The 23,630-nt window shown below is 46.3% G+C and overlaps 1 protein-coding gene across 4 annotated transcripts in view; it reads left to right on the top strand.

The window, feature by feature from the left end:
- The window catches only part of ANKRD24 (ankyrin repeat domain 24), a 31,775-nt gene extending 15,389 nt beyond the window's left edge, over positions 1-16,386 (top strand). For 3 of the 4 annotated variants that reach the window (XM_044671115.1, XM_044671100.1, XM_044671107.1), the window contains 18 exons: positions 973-1,061; positions 1,597-1,661; positions 2,095-2,152; positions 4,121-4,191; positions 4,413-4,519; positions 6,267-6,451; positions 6,957-6,985; positions 7,593-7,673; positions 7,826-7,933; positions 8,159-8,197; positions 8,365-8,463; positions 9,277-9,349; positions 11,241-11,359; positions 12,374-13,279; positions 13,337-13,924; positions 15,069-15,191; positions 15,301-15,366; positions 15,892-16,386. In XM_044671115.1, the coding sequence (XP_044527050.1) occupies positions 973-1,061; positions 1,597-1,661; positions 2,095-2,152; positions 4,121-4,191; positions 4,413-4,519; positions 6,267-6,451; positions 6,957-6,985; positions 7,593-7,673; positions 7,826-7,933; positions 8,159-8,197; positions 8,365-8,463; positions 9,277-9,349; positions 11,241-11,359; positions 12,374-13,279; positions 13,337-13,924; positions 15,069-15,191; positions 15,301-15,366; positions 15,892-15,969 (2,884 nt within the window). In that variant the 3' untranslated portion in view covers positions 15,970-16,386. Of the gene's footprint in view, positions 1-972; positions 1,062-1,596; positions 1,662-1,944; positions 2,153-4,120; positions 4,192-4,412; positions 4,520-6,266; positions 6,455-6,956; positions 6,986-7,592; positions 7,674-7,825; positions 7,934-8,152; positions 8,198-8,364; positions 8,464-9,276; positions 9,350-11,240; positions 11,360-12,373; positions 13,925-15,068; positions 15,192-15,300 lie in introns of those variants that run through there. The other variant, XM_044671091.1, reaches the window with a different exon arrangement.
- Positions 16,387-23,630: the final 7,244 nt, after the last annotated feature.

Genomic DNA, 23,630 nt, shown 5'->3' with positions numbered 1-23,630 from the left:
GGGAGAGACTGAGTATCTTGTGTAAGGCACCAAAAGTAGGTCACTGTAGTTGACATGGAGAGTGAGCAGAGGGCATTGAAGTGGAAAGAGCCTGGAAAAGAAGGAAGGGACCAGATGGTGAAGAGCTTTACAGTGCCAAACAGGGGATTAGGACTCTTCGTATAGTGTTGACCAAATTTTGGCTGTGTTGTATTGAAGGTAGGAGGATATAAAAAGTTAAACTTCAGTTTTGCCATCCCTGGAGATTTTAGGACAGGCAGGAGGGTAGGAATATTTGAGAAGTAGACTTTTGGGGGCAGGCAGAGAGGAGCCCTAGGATCTGGGAATCTGAGAAAGGAGTGGCTGAGCCCCCTCAACCCTTGTTATAAGGGGCGGTTTGGATGGTGCTTTCAGATGGCCCTGGTCCTGACTCTAGTACAGACTATCCTTTCTAACCAAGTACACTACTGCAATAGGTACTTGGCCATTCTTGCCTTGCTGTCATCCTTTTCATCTTTCATGCTACTAGTCTCATTACACATCTATCTCCTTTGCTCAGAAAACTTGAGCAACTCAATTTTTTTAACCCTTACCTTACATCTTAGAATCAATACTTTGTGTTGGTTCCAAGGCAGGAGAGTGGTAAGGGCTAAGCAATGGGGGTTAAGTGACTTGCCTAGGGTCACTCAGACCATATTTGAACCTAGGACTTCCCATCTCTAGGCCTGGCTTTCAATCCACTGAGCCACCAACTGCCCCATGCCATTAACTCTTGAGCAAGTCATTTAAACTTTCTTGAAGGAGTTTGACTAGATGACCTCAAAGCTTTCTTCCAGCTCTAAATCTTTGATCCTTTGAAATGGGGAGCCATGAAATCTTCTTGAGGAGAAAAGGGACACTGTTAGACCTCTGCTTTAGGAAGATGATTTTGGTGGTCCACCCAGAGTGAATTGTTTCATCGTGTTGTGTTTGTTGTGTTGTATCACATTTAAGGTTTCATTTGGCTGCTATGCGAGGGGCATCGGCCTGCCTGGAGGTGATGCTGGCCCATGGTGCCAATGTCATGAGCACTGATGGCTCAGGTAAACCCTCTTCCCTCGTGCTGGGACTATGGATTTAGGGAGGGACAGGGAGAGGGTCTGACATTGTAAGTTTTTAACCCTGACTCTATCATGGACCATGGGCAGAATGCTAAAATATTTCAGTTTCCCCATCTATAAAATGGGGATTTATGATCCCATTGGTATCGAGGCAACATGTTATTGTGGATACAGTGATGAACTTGGAGACAGAAAGAACTGGGCTCAGTGGTTACTATATGCCAGGCACTGTGGTAAGCACTGGTATGTCTGTGACTCACTGGATGGCTCCAGGTAAGTTCCTTCCCTTCTCTAAGCCTCCATTCCTGTCAAATGGAAACTCCGGGCTAGAAGGTTTCGAAGATCCCTCTCCACTTGGACTTTCTGGTTCTGGAGCCAGGTTTTCCCAGGCCTCAGCTAACCCAGGGTGGGCAGCGGGATTGACCTTTTTGTCACCAGGCTGACCCCTCCTTGTTTAGGAAATACTATTCCTCAAGTGCCTACAAGTAGGTGGCTCAGTGTTTTTTCTGTCTTTCAGGTTATAATGCCCTCCATCTGGCAGCAAAGTACGGACATCCTCAGTGTTTGAAACAATTGCTGCAGGTTCATCTCTCTTTGGGCCTCCGTTTTCCATCAGCATTAGATAGCCTTTAGGTTCCTCTCAGCTCTCCAGATTCTACAGTGCATTCTACTGTGATATTCTCTATTTAGATTAGGGATCTCTACATAAGGACTGCTGTTTCCCCAAGGAAGCAAGGGGAATCTCTGGGCCCAATAGGGAGTTAGGAACAGAGAAAGAGAGGGAGAGAGAGCCAGAGAAAAAGGGAGGGAGGGGAAGAGGGGGAGAGAGAGAGAGAAAAGGGGAGAGAGGGAGAGAGAAAAAGAGGTAGAGAAGGAAGAAGAAAGGGAGAGACAGACAGAGAAGACAGAGAGCCAGAGGGGGAGAAAGAGGAATGAGGGGATAGCTGTGGACCTGAAGACTCTTCTTGTTCTAGCCTCCCATTCTTTTCATCTTTTCATCCCCTTGCTCTCTTAGGCATCCTGTGTGGTAGACACTGTGGACAGCAGTGGTTGGACAGCACTCCATCATGCAGGTGGGCACCAAATGCTGGCTTCCCTTCCTTCCTCTTAGGTACCAGGTACTAGCCTGATAGGGTGACTAAACACCATTGCATTCTTCCAGGAGGGAGCTCCTTGTCTAGGACCCCACACACACTAAGCAAGTGTCATGCTTCAGTCTTGTACCACAATACAGATATTCCTTTCACATTGTTGAGGTTAGGGGCAAGGTGCCCCTCAATTGGGAAAATCTGAGTTAAATTTTGGTTCTCCCTTGGTACTAGAGAAGAAGTCACTATTATTTCTTTTTCTTCTATGGGGAACCTTCCTGTAAAATTTAAGTTAAGTATTTGGTTGATCATAGGCTATATGTAGGTCAGTGTTAAATAAAAATGTATGTGAAAAAGAAATAAATATTAAAAAATTTTAAATGAAGCTAATTTGAGGATAATAATACTGAGCATACTACATGTATAACAAAAGAAAATTTTAAAAACTTTTGAAATTCCCTAATGGTACTGGCAATTAGGCTATAGTACATCTCTGCAATCTAATTTTTTACTTATTTTAATCTTAAAAAGGAAATTGTGCCTATTTGTGGTATGAAAAGATAAAATATGTTATTATACAGTACTATACATATATTTTATGCATTTCTGAGTTTCTCAACTTTTTCTGCACTGTCTGCTGGCCTTCTTGTGTTGTCTGTGGCTTCTGCAAAACTCCCAAAGAAATTCCCATTTAATTTCTTAGACTGACTCGGGATATGTTGAAACCTTGATGGGGAAAAGTCACGATGTGGAAGGAATACCTTGTGTAGTGAAAAGCCAGACACATCAAGAGATATAGGTTTAAATCCTAGCTCTCTGCCTGCTACCATATGAACATGGGGGAAGTACATCCTACAGGCTGTTTCTAAGATAACACAACAAAAACAACTTATAAGTTTATGTGGGGAAAGTACTTTGTAAACTAAAAAACACTATAGAAATGTGTATTATTGATGGGTGACAACAGATCATGGAGAATGAAAATTTGAGGGTTAAAATAATTAATTCAGTCTTCTGGAGAAAGGTTCCTAGATCTAGATTCTAGTTTGTCCCTACTACTGATTTGGGCAAGTTGCTATCCTCAGCCTCAGTTTCTTTATTTGTATGTCAGTGCTTTTAAACATTGATGATAAGTGGGGCCCATCTTCCACCACCTGCAGATAACAGCCATCCCATTCCTTGGTGGATAAATTAAAGCAATTCGGTGGCTAAAAAAAAAATCATGATCCAGTTGTCCATTTTCTAGTGCTTGGCTTAGCCAGGAAGAGGCCTGGACAAAAGACAAACATGGCCTGCACTTGAAGGCTTTTCTAGAAGGTAGGAGTTGCATACTAATGATCAATTGTGTTATTATACTATCAAAACTTGCAGTCTATAACCTTTGAGGAGGTAACCTGCCACAGCTGAAAGAACTTGGAGTCAGAGGATATGTAAGGGCTAGGCAATAGAGGTCAAGGGACTTGCCCAGGGTCACACAGCTAGAAAGTGTGAGGCCGGATTTGGACCCAGGACCTCCCATCTCTAGGCCAGGCTCTCAATCCACTGAGCTACCTAGCAGCCCCCAGGATTTAAACTCTTAAATTCTTTCTGACTCAAACTGTTCTCCTCCATGTACCATACTACCTAGCTCTTTCTGGGTGATGTCTTTGACCTGACCTTGAAGATATCTCTTCATAGCTGTTCATCTCTCATCTGGGATTATTTCTCAAACCAGGGCATTCTGTCTTTATAGATGAAGAGCTGAGAGGTATCTCAAGAGTCATCTAATACAAGCCCTTCCTTTTATAGGTGGGAAAACTGAGGTCTAGAGAAGAAAAAAAAAGCTCACACATCTACTAAGAACCAATGAAGGATCAGAACTTAGACCTTGATTCCAAAGCCTATAACTTAAATTGGTTCCTTACCCCCTGTATCTGATGGCTCCTTCCCTATTCTTTTCTGTCCCTCCTACAGCAGCTGGTGGCTGCCTGGCCTGCTCTGAATTGCTTTGCTCCTTCAAAGCCCAAATGAACCCTAGAGACCGGGTGAGCCTTCATCTTTGCCTGGGAAGAGTTTGAGCATGCCCTATGCCCAGCCTGAGCTGAGCACCACTCCCCTTTTCCATGTTCTTAGGACTTCAGTTTGGGGTCAGGAGTTGTAGTAGGAGGGCAAGACCCACCTGGGGTTCCCTTACCCACTTCTGTACTCCTCTACCCTCAAGGCATCATTTAATACTTTCTCTTGCTTTCCTCACCCACTCTTCCAGTCAGGTGTAACACCCCTTATCCTGGCAGCACAAATGTGTCACCCAGAGCTGTGCCGTCTCCTTCTGCAGCGTGGGGCTGCTGTGAATGACCGAGACCAGCAGGGCAGGTGAGCATGCATGTCCATGGAAATGGTCCGTGTCATTTGAGGCTCAGCAGAACTGAATGAGCTTTGGGAACTGGTCTAAAGGACCTGGTCCTTGCCTAGAGGTTTCCTCTTTCTCAACTTTTTTGTATCTTCCGCTGATTTTTAAGTATAAACTCTTGTCTTCACACCTTTTTTTTTTTAAACCTTTACTTTCCATCTTAGTATCAATACTATGTTTTGGTTCCAAGGCAGAAGACTGGTAAGGGCTAAGCAATGGGGGTTAAGTGATGTGCCCAGGGTCACACAGCTAAGAAGTGTCTGAGGTCAGATTTGAACCCAGGACCTCCCATCTCTCGGCCTGGCTCTCAATCCACTGAGCTACCCAGCTGCCCCCTCTTCACACTTGTTGACTAGCCTCTATAGCAACCTCGATAAGGACTCAATTGCACCAGATCCCTAATGCTATTTTCCCCTTTCCCACAGCCACTCTTAGACCTTAGTTCAGTTCTAATCTGTTCTCACACTCCCTTCTTCCTATGTTGGCCCACATTTCCTATGGTTTCTTTATAAGGTGCAGAAAACACAGAAATCTTAAGACAAAGGTTGCATTTGGAAAGAGCTCTGTACTTGGAATTGAATCTTAGGATCCAATTCCAGGTCAGAATGGGACTGAACCCCAGCTTCCTCAGCTGTAAGATAAGGCCCAAGTCAACCCAATAACTATTCATTGTGCTATGAACTAGGGATACAAAGACAACCAGAAACAGTGTGTGACCTTAAAGACCTTCCATTTCTACTGAGACAACCTAATATAGCAGCATCATTCCACATGGATTTGGGAATCTCCTCACCCAAGTGTTCATTTAGATCAGGAGTCAGCAATGTATGGCTCTTTCTGCAGGAGCCATAAAGTCAATTTTTTTTCAGGCGCTGTTACAGGAGCCGCACTGTGAGCACTGTACGGCTCTCACGAAATTACATTTTAAAAAATGTGGCGTTTATGGCTCTCACGGCCAAAAGGGTTGCCGACCCCTGATTTAGATAAAAGGACTGACAACTCAAAGGAATCTTGAGAGAGAATTTTTTCCAAGCCTCTTATTTTACAAATAAGGAAACTTGGGCCCAGAAGGATTAAGAGCCTTATCCCTGGATACACAGGCAGTGAGTGGTATGACAAGGACATGAAGGTTCTCTGATATAAGATCCAGAACCCTTTTGACCACTTCATGTTTGCTGCCTATACTTCTGCTTTATGAATAAAGGCAGATCTAAGTGGAAGAGTGGGAGGTGAAAGGTTTTGCCACAAGTTCCTACAAATCTTCTTCTAGCTACCTATGGGGGTCCAGCACAATTTGAAATATTCATCAGTTTCCCTAGCTTCCTCCCATTACCACAGGTTAAATTCATTGTCACCCTGGTCCTTGCCCCAGAGGTTTCCTCTTTCTTAACTTTTTTATACCTGAAGGGTCTGAAGGGAAAGACATCAGCTGTGATAAACACAGGAGCAGTTTTCTGGGTAGGCATATTTGGGCCCTGGTTTCCAGGATGGAGAAGCAATGGGACACCTGAACTCTTTGACAACATGCAAACTGCTTCTCTTTAGGGGCTCAAAGATGGGCACTTCACAATTTGGTCCTCTCTGTGCTGGGGTGGGCAGTGAGGAGTCCCAAATAAGGACAACAGAACTGAAATGAGGAAGATAACCCAGGTGAGGTGGATTATCTTGGGCCATCTTTCAATCCTCATTCTGTATGACTTTATGTCATAGGACAGCTCTGATGTTGGCATGTGAAGGGGCCAGTCCAGAGACAGTGGAGGTACTACTACAAGGAGGTGCCCGTCCTGGGCTCACCGATGCCTTGGGCCAGGATGCGGCACATTATGGAGCTGCAGCAGGAGATGCCCTGATCCTGCACCTCCTACAAGAAGCCGTACAAAACCAGGTTCTGACTGGTGGTATGTGCAGATAGAGGTGGGCAGAGCCCCACTCTACCTCCTAGCCCCTATTTCCACCCTGACTTTCTTGGGATTTCCTACCTGCATTTCCCAACCCTGCTCCATCTTCAGGTAGTTTTGCAACTCTCTTCCCCTCCCACCTCTCCCTCTCCCATCTGCTTCGAGGGCTTCTCTACCTCCGATCAGACCAACAGCAAGGCACTTCTCCATATTGCTCGGACACCTCCCTGACCCAACTCATTTTAGTTGTTTCACAAATTCTTTCTCTTCCAAACATCCCTAAGTTAACTGAATTGGGGTACAAGTTGTGCTGGGACCCAGCCCTGGTAATTCTTGGGCTACCTGGCCTCAACCTTGGACCATGTCAAACCAAATCCCCATTGGACCTGTTGACAAGTCCCCCAGCCTTCTCTCCAGCTGGGGTTGGGGGGTGATTGGACACAGATAACCAGGGTCCCTAAGCAGGGGCATTAATCACTGCTCTTGTCTCCACCTACTACAGAAGAGGACTCGGCAGAAGTGTCTTCTCAGGTATCAGTCACCAAGTCTTTACTGAGGTCACATCCAGCCTTGGGTGACCAGCCCAGTGGGCTAGGTTGAGGGGGTAAGAGGAGCAGCCCAGACTTTGGAAACTTCCCAGTCACAGGGAGACAGAGGAACAGATCTGGCCATGCCCTTTGGTAGCTAGCCTCGAGTCTGGTGGGACACAAAACTCGAGGGGAGACAGCAGTATAGGGCAGGGTAAAAATTAGTTCAACAATTGCATGATTTAGACTCCAAGGTCCGGGCTGTTGGAACTCAGAGATCAATATGGGCTGGAAAAGTCAGGGAAGGCACCTTAAGGGGACCTACACCAGGACTTGAAAGTGGGTATTTGAAAAAATACTCCTTTCCTCTACTCTTTTGAGCCCCTTGTACTCTGAGTGGTAGAGGTAGTAGGCTAACAGCTGATGAGATGGGAAACCCTATCCAGTCCCTCTCCAGTAAAATTCTGACACTAGCCCCCTTGCACTAAATTACTGAATCCCAGATCTTCTCCAAGATCACTGGCAAATCAGTACAGCATCAAGCAAACAGGAAGGTGGTGGGGCAGTGGTGGAAGAACAATTCCCCTACATCCATCTGTTTTGATCCATAGACATCTCAGTCCAGTCGGGAAAGGGCAGGAGCCCCTAAGAAGAGGAAAGCCCCTCCTCCTCCTGCTAGCATTCCTGTCCCGGTAGGGAGCTGCCTGGGGACAGGGTGGGTGGAAGGAGAGGTTTAAGGTCCAGGCTTGTGGGGGCACCCCACCTTGTGCATTTCTCTCTCTCAATCTGGAGGGGTGAGGGGCAAATCTGATGGTCCAGGCCCTAAAACCATCAACTGCCCCAGGATGACAGGGAGGCTTATGAAGAGATTGTACGGCTAAGACAGGAGCGAGGTCAGCTTCTCCAGAAGATCCGAGGCCTGGAACAGCGGAAAGAGAGGAAGAGGCAGGAGGCGAGAGCTGGGGAAAGGGGTGCTCCAGATCATCCTTATGTGTTTTGGGGGACGGGTGGGGGAACAGCCCCAATCTGGAGGAAAGCAGAGAGATACAGAACATGGGGGAAGGAGATATTACCTTGGAGTAAGAAGGAATGGAACCCTGGGGGAGGGCTGGTAAGAGGGTTTTGAGGCCACATAGGCTCTGACTAACCCATTTCTCTTCCTCTCTCATAGAACCAGGAAGCGGAAGACAGCTCTCTGCAGAGCCTGGAGAGACAGGTTGGCCAGGGGGTGGACAGGATGCTGTCAGGTCAGGACTATGGGGCCCACAAGGGGATCCCCACCAAAAGCATTTCCTCCCAGGCTGCCTTTGCACTCTGCTCTTTGTGGCTGTAGAAAGCTGCCTCAGAGGAGGCAGGTCCTACAAACTGCTCCCTCTACCCTAGGTACAAGAGCTGCAGCAGCTGTTGGCTGAGAAACAGGAGGAAAAGGAGAGTCTGGGTCGTGAGGTGGAGAGTCTGCAGAGCCGCCTGTCCCTTCTGGAGGTGGGAAGCAGGGAAAGAAAAAGGCATCCACAGACACATGCAGGTGGAAACACAGACATATGCTTACAGATACACAAACACGAATACACACAGACACCTCGATACAAAGACCCCTACTTACAGGTACCCACGCTGATCCAAATATGCCTTTGAAAATCATAGAAGGGGCACAGCTAGGTGGCGCAGAGGCTAGTGCACCAGGCCTGGAGACAAGAGATCCTGGGTTCAAATGTGGCCTCCTAGCTGTGTGACCCTGGGCAAGTCACTTAAACCCCAACTGCCCAGCCCTTACCACTCTTCTGCCTTAGAATTGAAACTTCCTATCAACTCTAAGCTAGAAGGTAAGAATTTTATTTTTTTTAAAACCCTTACCTTCCATCTTGGAATCAATACTGTGTATGGCTCCAAGGCAGAAGAGTGGAAAGGGCTAGGCAATGGGGGTCAAGTGACTTGCCCAGGGTCACACAGCTGGGAAGTGTCTGAGGCCAGATTTGAACCTAGGACCTCCCATCTCTAGGCCTGGCTCTCAATCCACTGAGCTACCCTGCTGCCCCCTAAGGTAAGAATTTTTTAAAAAGAAAAGCTCAGAGAGTAAATCCTTAGAGGAGAATAGGGAGTAGAGGGAAAGAGGGGTGATATTGAGAAGAGTGACTAGGTTCCTGGCCACTTAGAAAAAGTCAGAAACCCCTTTGTGTATTAACTGAACAGACCAAGCAGCCCCGGCTGGACAAAGTGGGAGAGTGGGGAGGGACATCCGGGATGACGGCTGCAGGCTGAGAGGGGGCCCCTGACCCAGGCTCTGCCTCCTCTCAGAACGACAAGGAAAACACCAGCTATGACGTGGCCACACTGCAGGATGAAGAGGGGGAACTGTCAGACTACCCAGGTTTGGAGCCAACCCTGGGGAAAGGGTGGGTGGGGAAACTCTTTCATTTTGTCATACTGATTCATTTCCCATAGAGCTAGGGTTTTGTTCCCCTAACTTTCCAATTCTTGCTTCCACCTAGCAAGAAACCAAACTGTGCAGCAGTTCAGAGCTGAGAAGGATCTTAGCCACGTAGATTGGCAAAGCCAGGAAGGGATCTGGAAAGTCCAACTTCATTCTAGGGGCCCGTAAACTGATCTAGAAAAGGGATGCAACTTGCCCAAGGCTGAAGTCAGTGAAATAGCTGGTATAGAACCTAGGTCTCCTGACTCTTGCCCTAGCTAGGACTGTCTCCTGTCCCCTACCAGGCTGGCCCCCATCTTTTAATGGGGGAGCCTTACCTCCATTCCATACAAAGTAATGCCTAGATCCTGACCAAGGCCCCCAACTCTAAGAATGGTCTAAGAGAGAGAATTTCAGGCTCTGATTGGAATCTAGGAATTTGCCAGTCTCCTCCTTTGCTTGAACAGTACAAGATAAGAGACCTCCAGCCTAACTCGGCCTTCCCAGATGATCCAGCCAACTTGGACTAGTTGGCTCCTCAGGCCAAATTCCCTACTTCTTTTGGCCTCAGTATCTTCTCAGTCACCTAGGACTGAATAGTTGGCTTTATCTTCCTACATATTTATGGTATATCAAAAGAGAATTGAATTTGTTGTGAGAGGACCCAAGTTCAGCTCCCTGCTACCTGTATGATCCTAAGTTAGTCCCTCTCTGGGTTTTTAATTTTCTTCTCTGTAAAATGAGGGAATTGGACTAGATGGTCCTTCTTTCTATTTTATTCTTTCTCCAATTACATATAAAGACAATTTTTAACATTTGTTTTTTTTCTAAAGTTTTGAGTCCCAAATTCCCTCCCTTCTCACTGAGACGGTAAACAATTTAATGTAGATTTTAAACGTGTATAACTAGACCATTCTTCTAAAGGAGTGATTGGGTTTTTTGTGTGTCATGAATCCTGCTGGCAAACTGGTAAAATCTATGGACCCCTTCTTGGGTTTAAAAAAAAATTCATTGAACTGAAGGAAATGCTAAATTTTAGCTATAGATTAAAGTGAAAAAAAGACTTTATTTTTTTTCTTTTCCAAGTTCGAGACCTCCTGGAATCTTTCCATGGACCTCAGATTTAGAATCTGTTATGAATCACATCTCTTTATTTTCCCTCAAAATCCTCACCCCTACCCCCATACACATTAATTTGGCCCCTCAACCTGTTACCTGGATTATTGAAACAGACTCCTAAATGGTCTCCCTGCCTCCAGTCTCTTCCTTTCCAATCCATCTTTTATGTTCTACCTACTTCCCCTTAAGCATGGGTCTGACCATGGGTGACTGCCTGATAACAAACCTTCAGTGCCACCTATTGCCTGTAGGAATCAGTATAAATGGCTAAGTCCAGCAGTCAGGATCCATCTCTCTCTCACTCTCACACACACACACACACACACACACACACACACACACACACACACACACACACACACACAGAGTTCTCTGATCTGGAGGTGCCACTCCTCTTCCTACATGTGTAAGCCTCATCCGGAAGCCTACAATCTACTTCCTCCTTCTTTCTTTTGAAATCTTCCTTCAACACTGGGCTTATGTGTCTTCTCTAAAAGGCCCAAATACCCACCATCCCCACTAGATGAAAGTGACTTCCTTCCCTCCCACCATATACTGTGCTAAAACATTCTTTGGTTCTCATTCTACCTTGTGTTAGTTGGATCAATTTTTTCCTCCTACTAGACAGTAAACCCCTCAAAGGTAGGGCTGATTTTCATCTCAGTATCCCCTAAATTCCTCACTTCCTGGGCTCCTAGGAAATGTGATTTTTTAAAATGTGCTTTTATAGGGGTTGATGGACTGCCATCCAAGGGGCTAAGCCCTGCTGCTCAGGAATTGCTGGCCTCCCTACAGGACCAGGTGGCATCACTTACCAAACAAAACCAGGAATTGATGGAAAAGGTCCAGGTACAACCCAATTTTAGCCTGCCCTTTTTATTTTTTTAACCCTTACCTTCTGTCTTAGACTCAATACTGTGTATTGGTTCCAAGGCAGAAGAGCAGTAAGGGTTAGGTAATGGGGGTTAAGTGACTTTCCCAGGGTCACACAGCTAAGAAGTGTCTGAAGCCATATTTGAGCAATCCACTGAGGCACCTAGTTGCCCCTGCCCTTTATATATTTCAAAGCTTGAATCCATTCCTCACTACCTTCCAACCCCTTTGCTCCACCACTTCATTTCTCCCCACACCCTTCCCTTAAAGGGAGGGTGATATTATTCCCATTTTAGAAATGAGGTCTTAAGGAAGACTTTGCCAAGGTCACCAGATGTGTCATAGAACATTAGAGTGTAAAGTCTTTAGAAATAATCTAATCCAAACCTCCAAAGTGACACTGATAATAGCTTACTTCTATAGTGGGTTAAGAGGTTGAGGTTTAGGGGCATCTAGGTAGTTCAGTGGATAGCATACCAGGTCCCGTAGTTGAGAAGACCTGGATTCAAATCTGACCTCAGACATTCCTTAGCTATGTGACCCTGGGTAAGTCACTTGATTCCATTTTCCCAGCTTTTATCCTTTTGTCTTAGAGTTGTTACTAAGACAAAAAGTAAAGATTGGGGGTGGGTGGGGGGGTGGTTGTGTTTTGTATTTTTTAAAATCATAAGGAAAAATTGATTACTATCTTACAAATGAAAAATCAGAATTCAGTGGATAAGAGGGGAACTAAGATATGAACCCAGATCTTCCCATTCCCAAACCAGAGCTCTTTCCATTCCCTCAGAGCTTCTTAGTCTCACGTGGTGGTGAGTGCTAAAGGGAGCCTTTCCTTCCCCAACTTCCCTGACCCCTTTGTTGCCCCACCTCTCTTCCCCACTACTTTGGTCAAGTCTCTTCACTTCCCTGAGCCTCAGTTTCTTCAGCTATAAAATGGGAAAGGGAGGTTTGGCCTAGATGGACCAGAATGTCTCTTTCCTCCTGTCTTAGGTCCTGGAGAACTTCGAGAAAGACCAGATGGACTTGGAGGCGTCGCCAGACTACATCCCGGTCCTTCTCTATGATACACTGAAGGCTGAACTTGACCAGGTCCGGAAACAGCATGAAGAGGCCCTCAAGGCTCTGGAGCAGCGCAGGGTAGAAGAGGAGATCATGGGAGCACGGGAGGAGGGCAAGGAGGATGAGACCAAAGGGAAGAAGGACAATGAAAAGGGCAAAAATGAAACCGGAGTCAAAAACGACAAGGGAAAAGAGGGCGCAAAGGAGAAAAAAAAGGGTGAGAGTGAAGCGAAGGAGAAAGAAGTATGTGAGACTGAAATGAACGGGAAAGAGGAGGAAAAGGACAAGATGGAAGTGAAGGAGAAAGCCGCGGCAGAAAGTGAAGCAGCGGGCGAGGACGGGGATGGAGGGACCCCAGAGGACGAGCCAGAAGAGCCTGAGGCTCCTGGCCCTGAGGCAGATGAAAAGACCAAGGCCAATGCTGCCGAGGCGTCAGAGCAGCTGCAGGAAGAGCTGGAATCCCGAATTCGGGCCCTGGAGGAGGCCCTGCGGCAAAGAGAGAGGGAGGCAGCAGCAGAGCTGGAAGTGGCCAGGGGCAAGTGCGAGGCCGCTGAAGCTGAGGCCGGCCGGCTGCGGGAGCGGGTGCGGGAGGCAGAGGGTTCCGCCAATGTCAGCGGGGGAAGCAGCGGTGGTGGCGGTGGTATCGGTAGCAGTGGTAGTGGCGACTCAGCGCAGCTCAGAGCGGCCCTGGAACAGGCCCGAGAGGACCTACGAGACCGCGACGAGCGGCTCCGGAAGCTAGAAGCCCGGGCGGAGGAGGCCGTGGCGCTGGAGGCCGAGAGAAATCAGATGCGAGTGGAGGCTGAGGCAGCACGAAAAGAGCAGCAGCGGCTGGAGGTAGAGGCCCGGGAGCTACGAGAGGCGCTGGAGCATGGAGCCCGCGAACAGCGGGAGGCGGAGATGCAACTGGAGGGCCTGCGCGAGGAGCTGGACTCTACGTGCGTGCCTCGACGCCAACATCTGGAGACCATGGAGGAGCTGGGCCGGGCGCGGGATGCGGCCGAGAGCCGGGCGCACGAGCTGGAAAGCGTGTGCGAGGAGGCCCGGCGAGGCCTGGCCGAGCTACGCGAGGCTTCCGAGGAGGCGGCCCGTGAGCTCCGCGCCCGGGCGCAGGAGCTGGAGCAGGAGCTCGTGGTAAAGGGCAAGGAGGCGGCGCGGTTGCAGGCGGAGCTGGAGCGCGAGCGGGCGGGTAGTGTGGCACGGTCAGAGCACGAGCGTGTGGCGGGGGCCCTGCGCGCCGAGGCAGAGCAGCTGGCTGCGCGTCTGGATGAGCTAGGGCGGAGGCACGAGAAGACGAGCGCCGAGGTGTTCCAGGTGCAGCGAGAGGCGCTCTTCATGAAGAGCGAACGGCACGCGGCCGAAGCGCAGCTGGCCACCGCCGAGCAGCAGCTGCGCAGCCTCCGTGCCGAGGTAGAGCGCGCGCGCCAGGCTCAGGGCCGAGCGCAGGAGGTCATGGACAAGGCCAAGGAGAAGGACAGGAAGGTGTGGGGGTGGGGCTGGCAGAGGGGCGGGAGGAGGGCAGGGTGGCGGGGACAGACTGGTAGTAGGGAAGGAGTTGGCATATTTGTTGGATGGATGGGGATGTGGTGGGGGATGGAATGGAGGGCTGTCGGGAAATGGGGGAAAGGGCTGGGTGGGATTGGATAATGGACTGGGGGCGGGCATAATGGAGAAATAAAATTGTAGACAGAAAGGTAGGGGTGAAATATAATCCATAGGAAATGGAGGGGGAGAGGCAAAAACGGGCAGGGGGTGATTCGGGTTAGAGCTGTGGAAAGAAACGATGTGTATAAAAGCTGGCGTGCTGGGCAGCAGGGAAATGGTGCGATGAGGACAAAATGGGCAGAAAGGTGGTGGGGGACAAAGAGGAGATGCGGTGGTGCTCAGCCTGGGCCTGGGATGGGAGGATGATTGGTGGTAAGCAAACCAAAATGGGGACAGAATGGTGGTCACATCTTGATAACGGAGGCCAGAAAGACTAGAACTGGTTGATAGGTGGTGAGGAGATTAGGGGCTGGATTTGGCTCTTCCAGTGAGCCTGGCCCCCTTGGCCCAGGGCATTTTATTAGAAGCGTGTAAATACTGGAAAACACCTGCATTTCTCGAAGGCCCTTCAAAGGCCAACCTGGGAGAACTCTCGATGTCTCTAGGCTGAAAGACCCTTTAGAGCTTATCACTACTGGCCATTAGTCAGAACTCCAAGGTTTCAGTGGCATTTTGTGGATGGGCGTCTGAGAGGGCATGAAATTTAGGCATTAAATGATTGCTTTTAGAGGCAAATAGTAAAAAGCCCACCCCTAACTCTTGAAGTGGAGAATATTGCACAACCTTTCTAAAACGATTTTAAAGCTACTTTCTTGGTACTGCCCCCATTTTATGGTGGAGGAAACTTGAGACTCAGAGATGAAATGACTTACCCCAGATCATGCAGTGAGACAGAGACACACTGGGACTAAAAGCCAGGAAATCTTTCTGATTGGCTTTGTTGGCCAAACCTTTGCCCTGTCTCCTTTCTTATCTAGATGTGGCCTAGGTAGGATGAAGTGGGGGATGGGGGTGTATTTCTTTAACCTAGGCTGGCAAAAATTGGGACTTTGTAGTTACTCGTGCCCCATCCCCTCCACAGATCACAGAACTGTCCAAAGAAGTTTTTAACCTCAAGGAGGCCCTCAAGGGCCAGCCTATTGCCCCCTCCTCAGAGGTGGCCACCCTCCAGGGCCAGGTGAAGACCCTACAACAGCAACTGGAGGTGAATAGAGACTCTGGGTTTGAGACCTACCTGGCTTGGGCTCTCTGTAGAGGGGAGAGGGGCCCGATAGGACGCCTTTCCTCATTCCCCCTTCATGCTTCCCCCACAGGATGCACAGAGATGTCACAGCACAGTGGTGTCCTTGTATCGGAGCCACCTACTTTATGCCATCCAGGTCAGTTTCCCCTCCCCAACTTGGAACACAAGAGGAGGTGGGGTTGGGTCAACTGGGCCTGAGCTGGTAGCAAGCAGAAATAGGTTAATGTCAGAGGTGTGGAGTTACGGGACCAGAAAGGTGGAGGACTCTGAGGAGAGAAACTGCCAGGCTGGACTGGCTTCATGGTCTGACACGGGGAGAGACCATTTGGATTGCTTGGGGTATCGGGGTTGTAAGAGAAGCCTCAGAGGATCCCAAAAAACCAGGTGGAACCTGTCAGTCCAGTAATCAGAGGACACTACCAAGGTGAGTTAATTCCCCAGATGAAGCCCATCACCTCAGCCAATATTTTTTGAAATGCCCTGGGTTGTGAGGGGGAATGGGCAAGAGAATGTAGAAGGCTCCAAAAAGCTCATCCTCACAGTTCCTTTAAGCTTGGGGTTTGTGCTCCCTCATTCACCCTCTGACTCACCACATGTGTGTGAGGAGGGTGACACCCTCCCCCCCCCCCCAATCCCAGTGCTAACATCTTCTCCACCCCAGGGTCAGATGGATGAAGATGTCCAGCGAATCCTGTATCAGATCTTGCAGATGCAGCGGCTCCAGGCACAGGGCCGATGAAAGGTCTTGGGCCCTAGCCTCACCTTCCTCGACTTGTGCATATTCTCCAGACTCTGGAGCTGCCCAGGGTACACTTTCTGGACCCTGGCATCACTTCAGGGTGAAGCTTTCTAAACACAGGCACACCCTTTGGACCCTGGCACTGCCCAAGTCACACCCATAGAGCCTGGCACCACCCCAGTACAACTTCCAAACCCAGACACAGTCTCTGAACTTTGGGGCTCCTCTTTTTCCTTTACAGCTCATCCCACAAAGGCCCCCTTTCCCCAAGCTATCTGTGTACACAGATGGGGAGGAGAGGGATGTTGGGGATTGAGACAAAGGCATCGAACCTCCAGAGGCCTAAGATCCTGTGATAGTCTTTCAGCCCACACCCCATACCCAGACACACCAATAAACTTATTTATATTCACAGAATGGAAAGTGATATGACTGATCTCTTTCAAGGGATAGAGAAATGAGAGCTCCTTCCTGGCTCTGTGACCGTGGTTACATCCTGCTTCCAGGTTTCAGTTTCCCCATCTGAAAAATTCAAAATTTCGATAGCATTGTAAGCAGTAGAGAAGCATTATGGGCATTCTCACTAAAAATGGGTAACAAGCAAGATTCTCAACCATTACTAAAGTCTTGAAAATATTACGTCTTTGGGCTAGCTGAGTGGCTCAGTGGATTGAGAGCCAGGCCTAGAGATTGGAGGGTCCTGGGTTTAAATCTGGCCTGTGTGACCCTGGGTAAGTCACTTAACCCCCACTGCCCAGCTCCCAGTCTTCTGCCTTGGCATCCAGTATTGATTCTAAGATAGAAGGTAAAGGTTTTAATTGTTTTTTAAAAATTACATCTTGATACTTTGACAGACCTGCAATCTTATCAATGTCAGCATTCTCTCTGAGAGGGCAGAGACCCATTCATTCATGCCTCATCCTGTGCCACTCTTGTCCATGCCACCTCCAGATAAGGCATGAATAAGTATTGACAATGAAGAGGAGGGTGGAGAGAGTGTTGAATTTGAAGTCAGGAAGACCTGAATAAAAATCTTACCCCTTAGACACCAGCTGTGTGATCCTGGGTGAATAACTGTAAAATGAGGATCATCATAACACCTACTTCACAGAATTGTAGTGAAAATCAAATGAGGTAACATGAAAAGAACTTTGCAAACTGTAGAGTGTTATATAAATACTAGTTGTTGTTGTTATAGCACAGGCTCTCGTAGGCCCTCCTGCCTTGGAAAGGCTTGAAGGCCCAGTGAGGGACTGTATAATTGTCAGAGAAAGATCAGGCTAAATAAGCCAAGTCTCATTTTTTACCATGATAGCAACAGGATTGTAAATTTTGGAGTCACAGCAATTCTCACAGGCCAACTACTGACTCCTGATAATGACGATATTATTAGTTGATAATGACAGCTAAAATTTTTCAGAGTAAACATGCATTTGGACAGAAAACTTGTAGAGCTTGTCCTCCACCATAAATCTGGAAGAGATAGTTCAAAAGTCTAATGAATTGGGCTTGAAATTAAATAGGAAGGGGGCTGAATCTCCTCCAGGAAGTAGCCAAGTGCCTTTAAAGGTCCTACGTAGAGGACAGAGAGGTGGCTCAGTGGATAGAATGCCAGGCCTGGAGTTGGGATGACCTGGGTCCAAATTCAGCTGGCCAAGTCGTTTAACCCTATTTGCCTAGCTGTTGCCCGTCTGCCTTAAGAGTTTTTACCAAGACAAAGTTAAAGTATAAAATAAATGAAGGTCCCAGATATCTACCAGAAACAAAGGCCACCCGGCTCTTTAATCTCCACTTTGCACATGTGGTGGTGGTGGGCTGAAACATGGAAAACAACTGTCTGAGGAGCTGAAAAGGAACATCACCCAGAGGGCAATGGGGAGGATCATGGTGAGTATGAGCAGGCAGGAATATATAGTGAGGAACTTGGAAGAAGAAAAGAAATAAATTATTTCATCCAAGAAACACATGAAACTGAACTTATTTTGTTTCCCCCCAAACTCTCCCCTCTTCACAACTTGCCTGTTACTATTAAGAGAACCACCATCCTCCTTGTTGCCCAGACCCACATCCTCCTGTCATCCTTGACTTCTCACTCTTATCCTTCACTCAGTCTGTAGTCGAGTCTTGTCAATTGTCTGTCTCTCCTCTGACCCTGTCACCACTCTGGTGCTGGCCCTCATCCTCCGACTATTTCAGTAGCCTGCTAATTGGCTTCCCTGTCTCAAGTCTCTCCCAACTTCAGTCCACTAAGCTGCCAAAATTAGCTTCCTGATAAGTCTGAACAAGTCAACTCTCCCTATTCTCCCCACCATTCAGCGAACTCTAATGGCTTCCTATCATCTCCAGGATCAAATATAAACTGTTTGATATTAATTAAAAGCCCTTCATCACGAGCCCCCCCTCCCTCTCCCCCCCCCCCCCCGCTACCATTCCGGTCATTTTATACCTTATTCCCTCCCAGAAGCTCTTTATCTTTTGCTGTTCCAATAATATGACCCTCCATCTCCAGATTCCTTGCATTTTACTGGTTGTCTCCCATGCCAGAATTTCTCACCCACCTCATCTCTGCCACTTGGCTTTCTACAAGTCTTAGCCAAATTCCACCATTCTTTTTTTCTTTTTTTTAAACCCTTACTTTCTGTCTTAGACTCTACATTAAGTATTCGTTCCAAGGCAGAACAGCGGTAAGGGGTAGGCAATTGGGATTAAATGACTTGCCTAAGGTCACACATCTAGGTAGTGTCTAAATTTGAACCCAGATTCTCCCAACTCCAGGCCTGGCTCTCTATCGACTGCTGCCCTACCTTTATAAGAAACCTTCCCCCGTCCTCCTTAATGTTAGTGCCTCCCTTCTGGGATTACTTCCAAGTTATCCTGTATCTCGTTTGTACCTACAGGAGTTGTTTACATGTTGTCTCAACCATTAGTGGGTTCCTTGAAAGCAGGGATTGTTTTGACTTTATTTGTATTAGCAGGGCAGTCCCTGACAGATAACATGGACTTAATAACTAGATGACAGATAGCAAGAAAAGATAACTTAGTCACATGATGAGAGTAGGAGATGACAGGTAGACAGCCTGTACTAGAATGCCATCCCTAGGATTATCAAAGAAATGGAGAATGTCCTTTAGCATATTAATGTCATACAAGACAGGCAGGCATGAGGCACTGTAATATATATCAGTGAAAGGAACATCCAAACTGAGGAGATCACAGATCCATTTGGGTATTAGCTGACACAGAACTTTAAGATTTACAAAATAGTTTTGGTACCAAAAAAGCTGGTGGTACAGTAGATGGAGCAACAGTCTTCGAATCAGAAGACCTTAGTTCAAATCGGAGCTTCAAATATTTACTAGCTTTGTAACCCTGGGCAAGTTTCTTCACCTCTGTGCCTCAGCTTCCTCAACTGGAGAATAGGAATAATAAGAGCACTTACTTCCCATGATTACTGTGAAGTTCAAATGAGACAATATTTGGATGGTATTTGCTTAGCACAGTGCCTAGCTATAGGTGCTTTTAAAATATTTATTCCCTTCCCTTCTCGTTCTTTCTCTTTCCTATCAAAGGGTTGCCATGCCAGTGAAGGGAATATCTATTAATATTGATGAAAATATAGCACATTTAAATATTGAAGAAATAAGGAAGCTAAAACATTTCTATTTGAAGAAAATGTATTTATATATCTAGGAAACCCAAAGCAATAATTACGTAAGCAATTTATAAGATAAAAACTTAAAAGCCATCTGCATTCTTTTTTTGGATTTGTTTAGCAAGTAAGTGAGTTAAAGTGGATAGAGAGGAAATCTTAGAGTCAGGAAGATCTAAGTTTGAAGCCTGCCTCAATCATTTAATCTCTGTGTGACTCTGGACAAGTCCCTTCACCTCTCTCAGACTGTTTCCTCATCTGTAAAATGGCATGATAATAGCATTAAAATCACATCATTATGAGGATCAATTGCAATAATGTTATCATCACTACAGAAAATAAGAGAATTTAGGAGAAATAACATGTATAATATCGACAAATTGTGTTAAATATTTTGACCCTAACATGCCAGGACCCACAAGACCTTTGTAAAAGACAACTGTGAAATTTTTTTGATAGAAATAAACGAAACACTGAAGAGGGAAGGGGTTTCTTTCCATGTGGATACTCTGATCATGGTAGAAATGCCAATACATCTCAAATTGTCATAGTGCCAATGTAATAAAGATGGAAATACCAAAGATCTATTTTGTAGTAGGTTCCATCCATTCTGTGTTCTAAGGTCTGTATCCCACTCTGATAGTTTTTGCTTTACAATGTCTGCCTGTTCCTCTGGGTTCCTTCTGCCATGAGACTTCCTGACTCAAATCCCCACCAGGACCAGGCTAAGGGGTCCAGCTCCCCTGTCTCTGGGGTTTTCTTGGCTCTTCTCAGCTGATAAAGTAAGGGGAGTGGTGTGCTCATTGTGCATGATTTTCATCTGGCTATATCTGTATGTTTATATATTTTAGTTTTGTTAAGTCAAAAAATGAGTTGTATACTTAGATGGGGGAGGAGACTGAGCTGGGAGTAAAGTCTCTTCCAATTCTAAGTTCCTATGATCCTCAGTCCTCTTTTGTACTCAACCCCCAGCCAGGGCCCAAATGTTTCCCAAAGGAAGTAAAATGAGCCAGTGAGACATTAACCCATGACCCTACTCAGCTGCCTGTGGTCTCCCTGACTTGTATGCTAGAACCTTCAGGCCCTCTAGCCCCTAACTTAAGGGGGACAGGTTGGGAAGAGGAAAAAAATGACTTTGTGACTCTGAAAGCCTCTGGTTGGGTGACACAATGAAATGTGGAAAGTTAGCACTTCTTGGTTATGTACTACCAGATTTTCTTACAGAAGCAAAGATTTTATAGCTAAAAGTTATCTAAGTGACTTCTCAAAAGTCACACCTAAAAAGTGCCAAAGCTTGAATTTTGAGATCTGGCTCCTTTCTTTCAATAGACTGCACTTTCCAGGGCATCATATTTCTTCTCCATGTGACCCTAGGCAAATCCCTTCTTCTCTTCAGATTTTGGTTTCCATATCTATAAAATGAGAATGAGGGACTGTATGATTTCTAAAGTCCATATTTATGTTAAATGATTCATTCTCATTTCCTAAGGTTCCCTGGATTCTCATGAAGGGACCTGGGAATCTACCCTTTTTAGAGTGTCCTGGTGAGACAAGAGATCAGAGGCTTCTGATCTAGACTAACTGAGCCCTCATCCACTTTGGACCCAGAGTCCAGTACCAAGAGCATCAGGAGTTAGACAGAAACAGTTTGACAGGCAAATGATACCTAATATAACAAGCAGAAAATGAAATGACTGAGGAAACAAAGTTTTGATCTTCTGAGCATATCAGTTTATTAAACAATGCATGCCACCTGACTGACAAATTAGGACCAAGTCCCTTTCTCAGTTTAGGGCTAGAACCTGAATACATGGGAAGACAGACTTTTACACTAAAAACAATTAAAACAATTAAGTTGCATGCTGGGAGCTAAGATGGTGGAATAAAAAGGACACTCTTCTTCTGATACACACACACACACATACACACAGAAAAGAAATCATCTCAAAACAAAGGAAAATGAGAAATATGCTTCTCTGGGGAAAAGGAGAAAAAGTAGCCCTCTGAGAGTAGTATGCAAGAACTGTCAAAATTTAGACCAGCTGAACATGCTATGACTCTGTCAGAGGTAATGAAACTGTAGAATGGGAATGAGCCCAACCCAAGCCACCTGACACAGGTAGAGGAGAGAGGACAAACTCTCACATGGCAACAGAGTACCTAAGGCTTCAAGATCAGGGGACCTGCCCACTTGGCAGGAACAAGGAAGCAGCAATGGGGACCAGCCCACAAAACAACAGAGGAACTGGTAACATGGATTGCTGAATCTAGCTGAAAAAATAGCCACAAGCCTCCCCAGAGCAAGGAAGACAAGCCATCTCCTTGACAGACACACCATGGGAAACAGAGGCAGCCAGGCCTATCCCAAGTACCATAGAATAAAACTCTGCAAGCTTGGAGAAATGCTTCCCTTTACCCCAGGAACAGAGAAGAACTTCAGCAGATACATAAGGTGACAGAGAAAATAACTAGAAAAATGGGAAAAGACACAAAGCAAAACCCTAACCATAGAAAGTTTCTTTTGTGACAGGGAAGACCAAATTTCAAATTCAGAAAAGGACAACACCAAAAAGGAAAAATGTAAAGCCTCAAAGGAAAGTATGAAAGGATGTCAGGTCCCAAAAGAATCCTTGGAAAAACTTGAAAAGAAGTGAAAAAAAACAAATATTAAGAGAATTGACAGAAAAACTTAACAGTTGGGAATGGGAGGAGGGGTGGAATTCACTAAGGAAATCAACTCCCTAAAAACAAGATCAAGGCAAAAGGAAAGGGAACCACAAAAAAATACATTGAAGGAAGCAGCTCCCTAAAGAATAGAATGCAAATGGAGGCAAAAAAAAAAAAAACAAAACAAAACTGAAGAAAACAACTCTTTAAAGAGAATTGACCAAATGGAAAAGAAAATGCAAGAACTCAAGGAAGAAGATAACTCCCTAAAAATTAGTGTTAGAGTTAAATGAATAACTCCAGGTTCTTATTTTCCATAGAGTTTGTTAATAATCACTTGAAATAAAGAAAGCAAATAGATAGAAGTAGTTTAAAGCCTATTTTCTAACCTAAGTCTGACTATGTTTTGATCCTCCCACATGATTCTCCATCCGTGCTCTTGTGCCATGTTCAGAGAAGTAGAAAGAACTCAGGTCACACCTATACCCTTTTATTCACATTCATGGATGCTGGCATGTGTTATAATTATTGGGAGTCTCTTGATATGTTTGAGATTGTAAATTGATGTTTAGAGAGAATAAGATGACCCTTCTCCCTTATAACAGTTGCCCAGGCAGGATCCTTCAGGTCTAAGATGTATATCCCTTCAGGATTCACCTGGGGTTAATTGATATATTGATTTGAGTTCTTTGGCTAGGATAACACCTTGTATTCTGACTGCGATTTCTCCCTTCCCAAAACAAGTTTGACACTGCTTTAGGAAAGTACTTTAAACTTCATATTAACAAGAAGGATAGGGGTAAAGGACTGTGGTATAGGAGACCCTACTCTACTGGTTGCTAATGAAATCTCAACTGCTGGCAGATGAAGAATCAATGTAGCTTCCTCTGGTTCAGCCTGGCCAGGACTAAACCAGAGTAGGTAAACTCTTGGGATATTTTGACTACTTCTTCAATAGATCTTCAGCCTTACAGTTGAGTTATTTCTACCCCTTTCCACCCTCTTCTTCGTCTTCTGCCCACTTCCCGGATCCCTCCTGGGCCCTGGGAAACCTAGATATCTAGATGATGTAATGATTCCTAATATCTAGGGGCAGTAGACACCAAGGTGGTGGTCAGGTATAGGTTGGCACGGTATCTCAAGTACAGGAAGAGTTTGCAGAGAGAGATGTTTGCACCTCTCACTCCAAGACCAGGATCCACCGATCTCCAGCCTCAGCACAGGTCAAAGACCCAGAACCCTTTCAGGATTCTTAACTGCCCCTCCTCCTGCCTCTCGCATGACTCCCTGGGAACATTCCATCCAACTGACTTATTTGTCAATCAAAAGTGATCTTCAAGCTCCC

The sequence above is a fragment of the Gracilinanus agilis genome, chromosome 1 (assembly GCF_016433145.1).
Source record: "Gracilinanus agilis isolate LMUSP501 chromosome 1, AgileGrace, whole genome shotgun sequence".
NCBI lineage: Eukaryota > Metazoa > Chordata > Mammalia > Didelphimorphia > Didelphidae > Gracilinanus > Gracilinanus agilis.
This window is presented reverse-complemented; position numbering and strand designations above follow the sequence as displayed.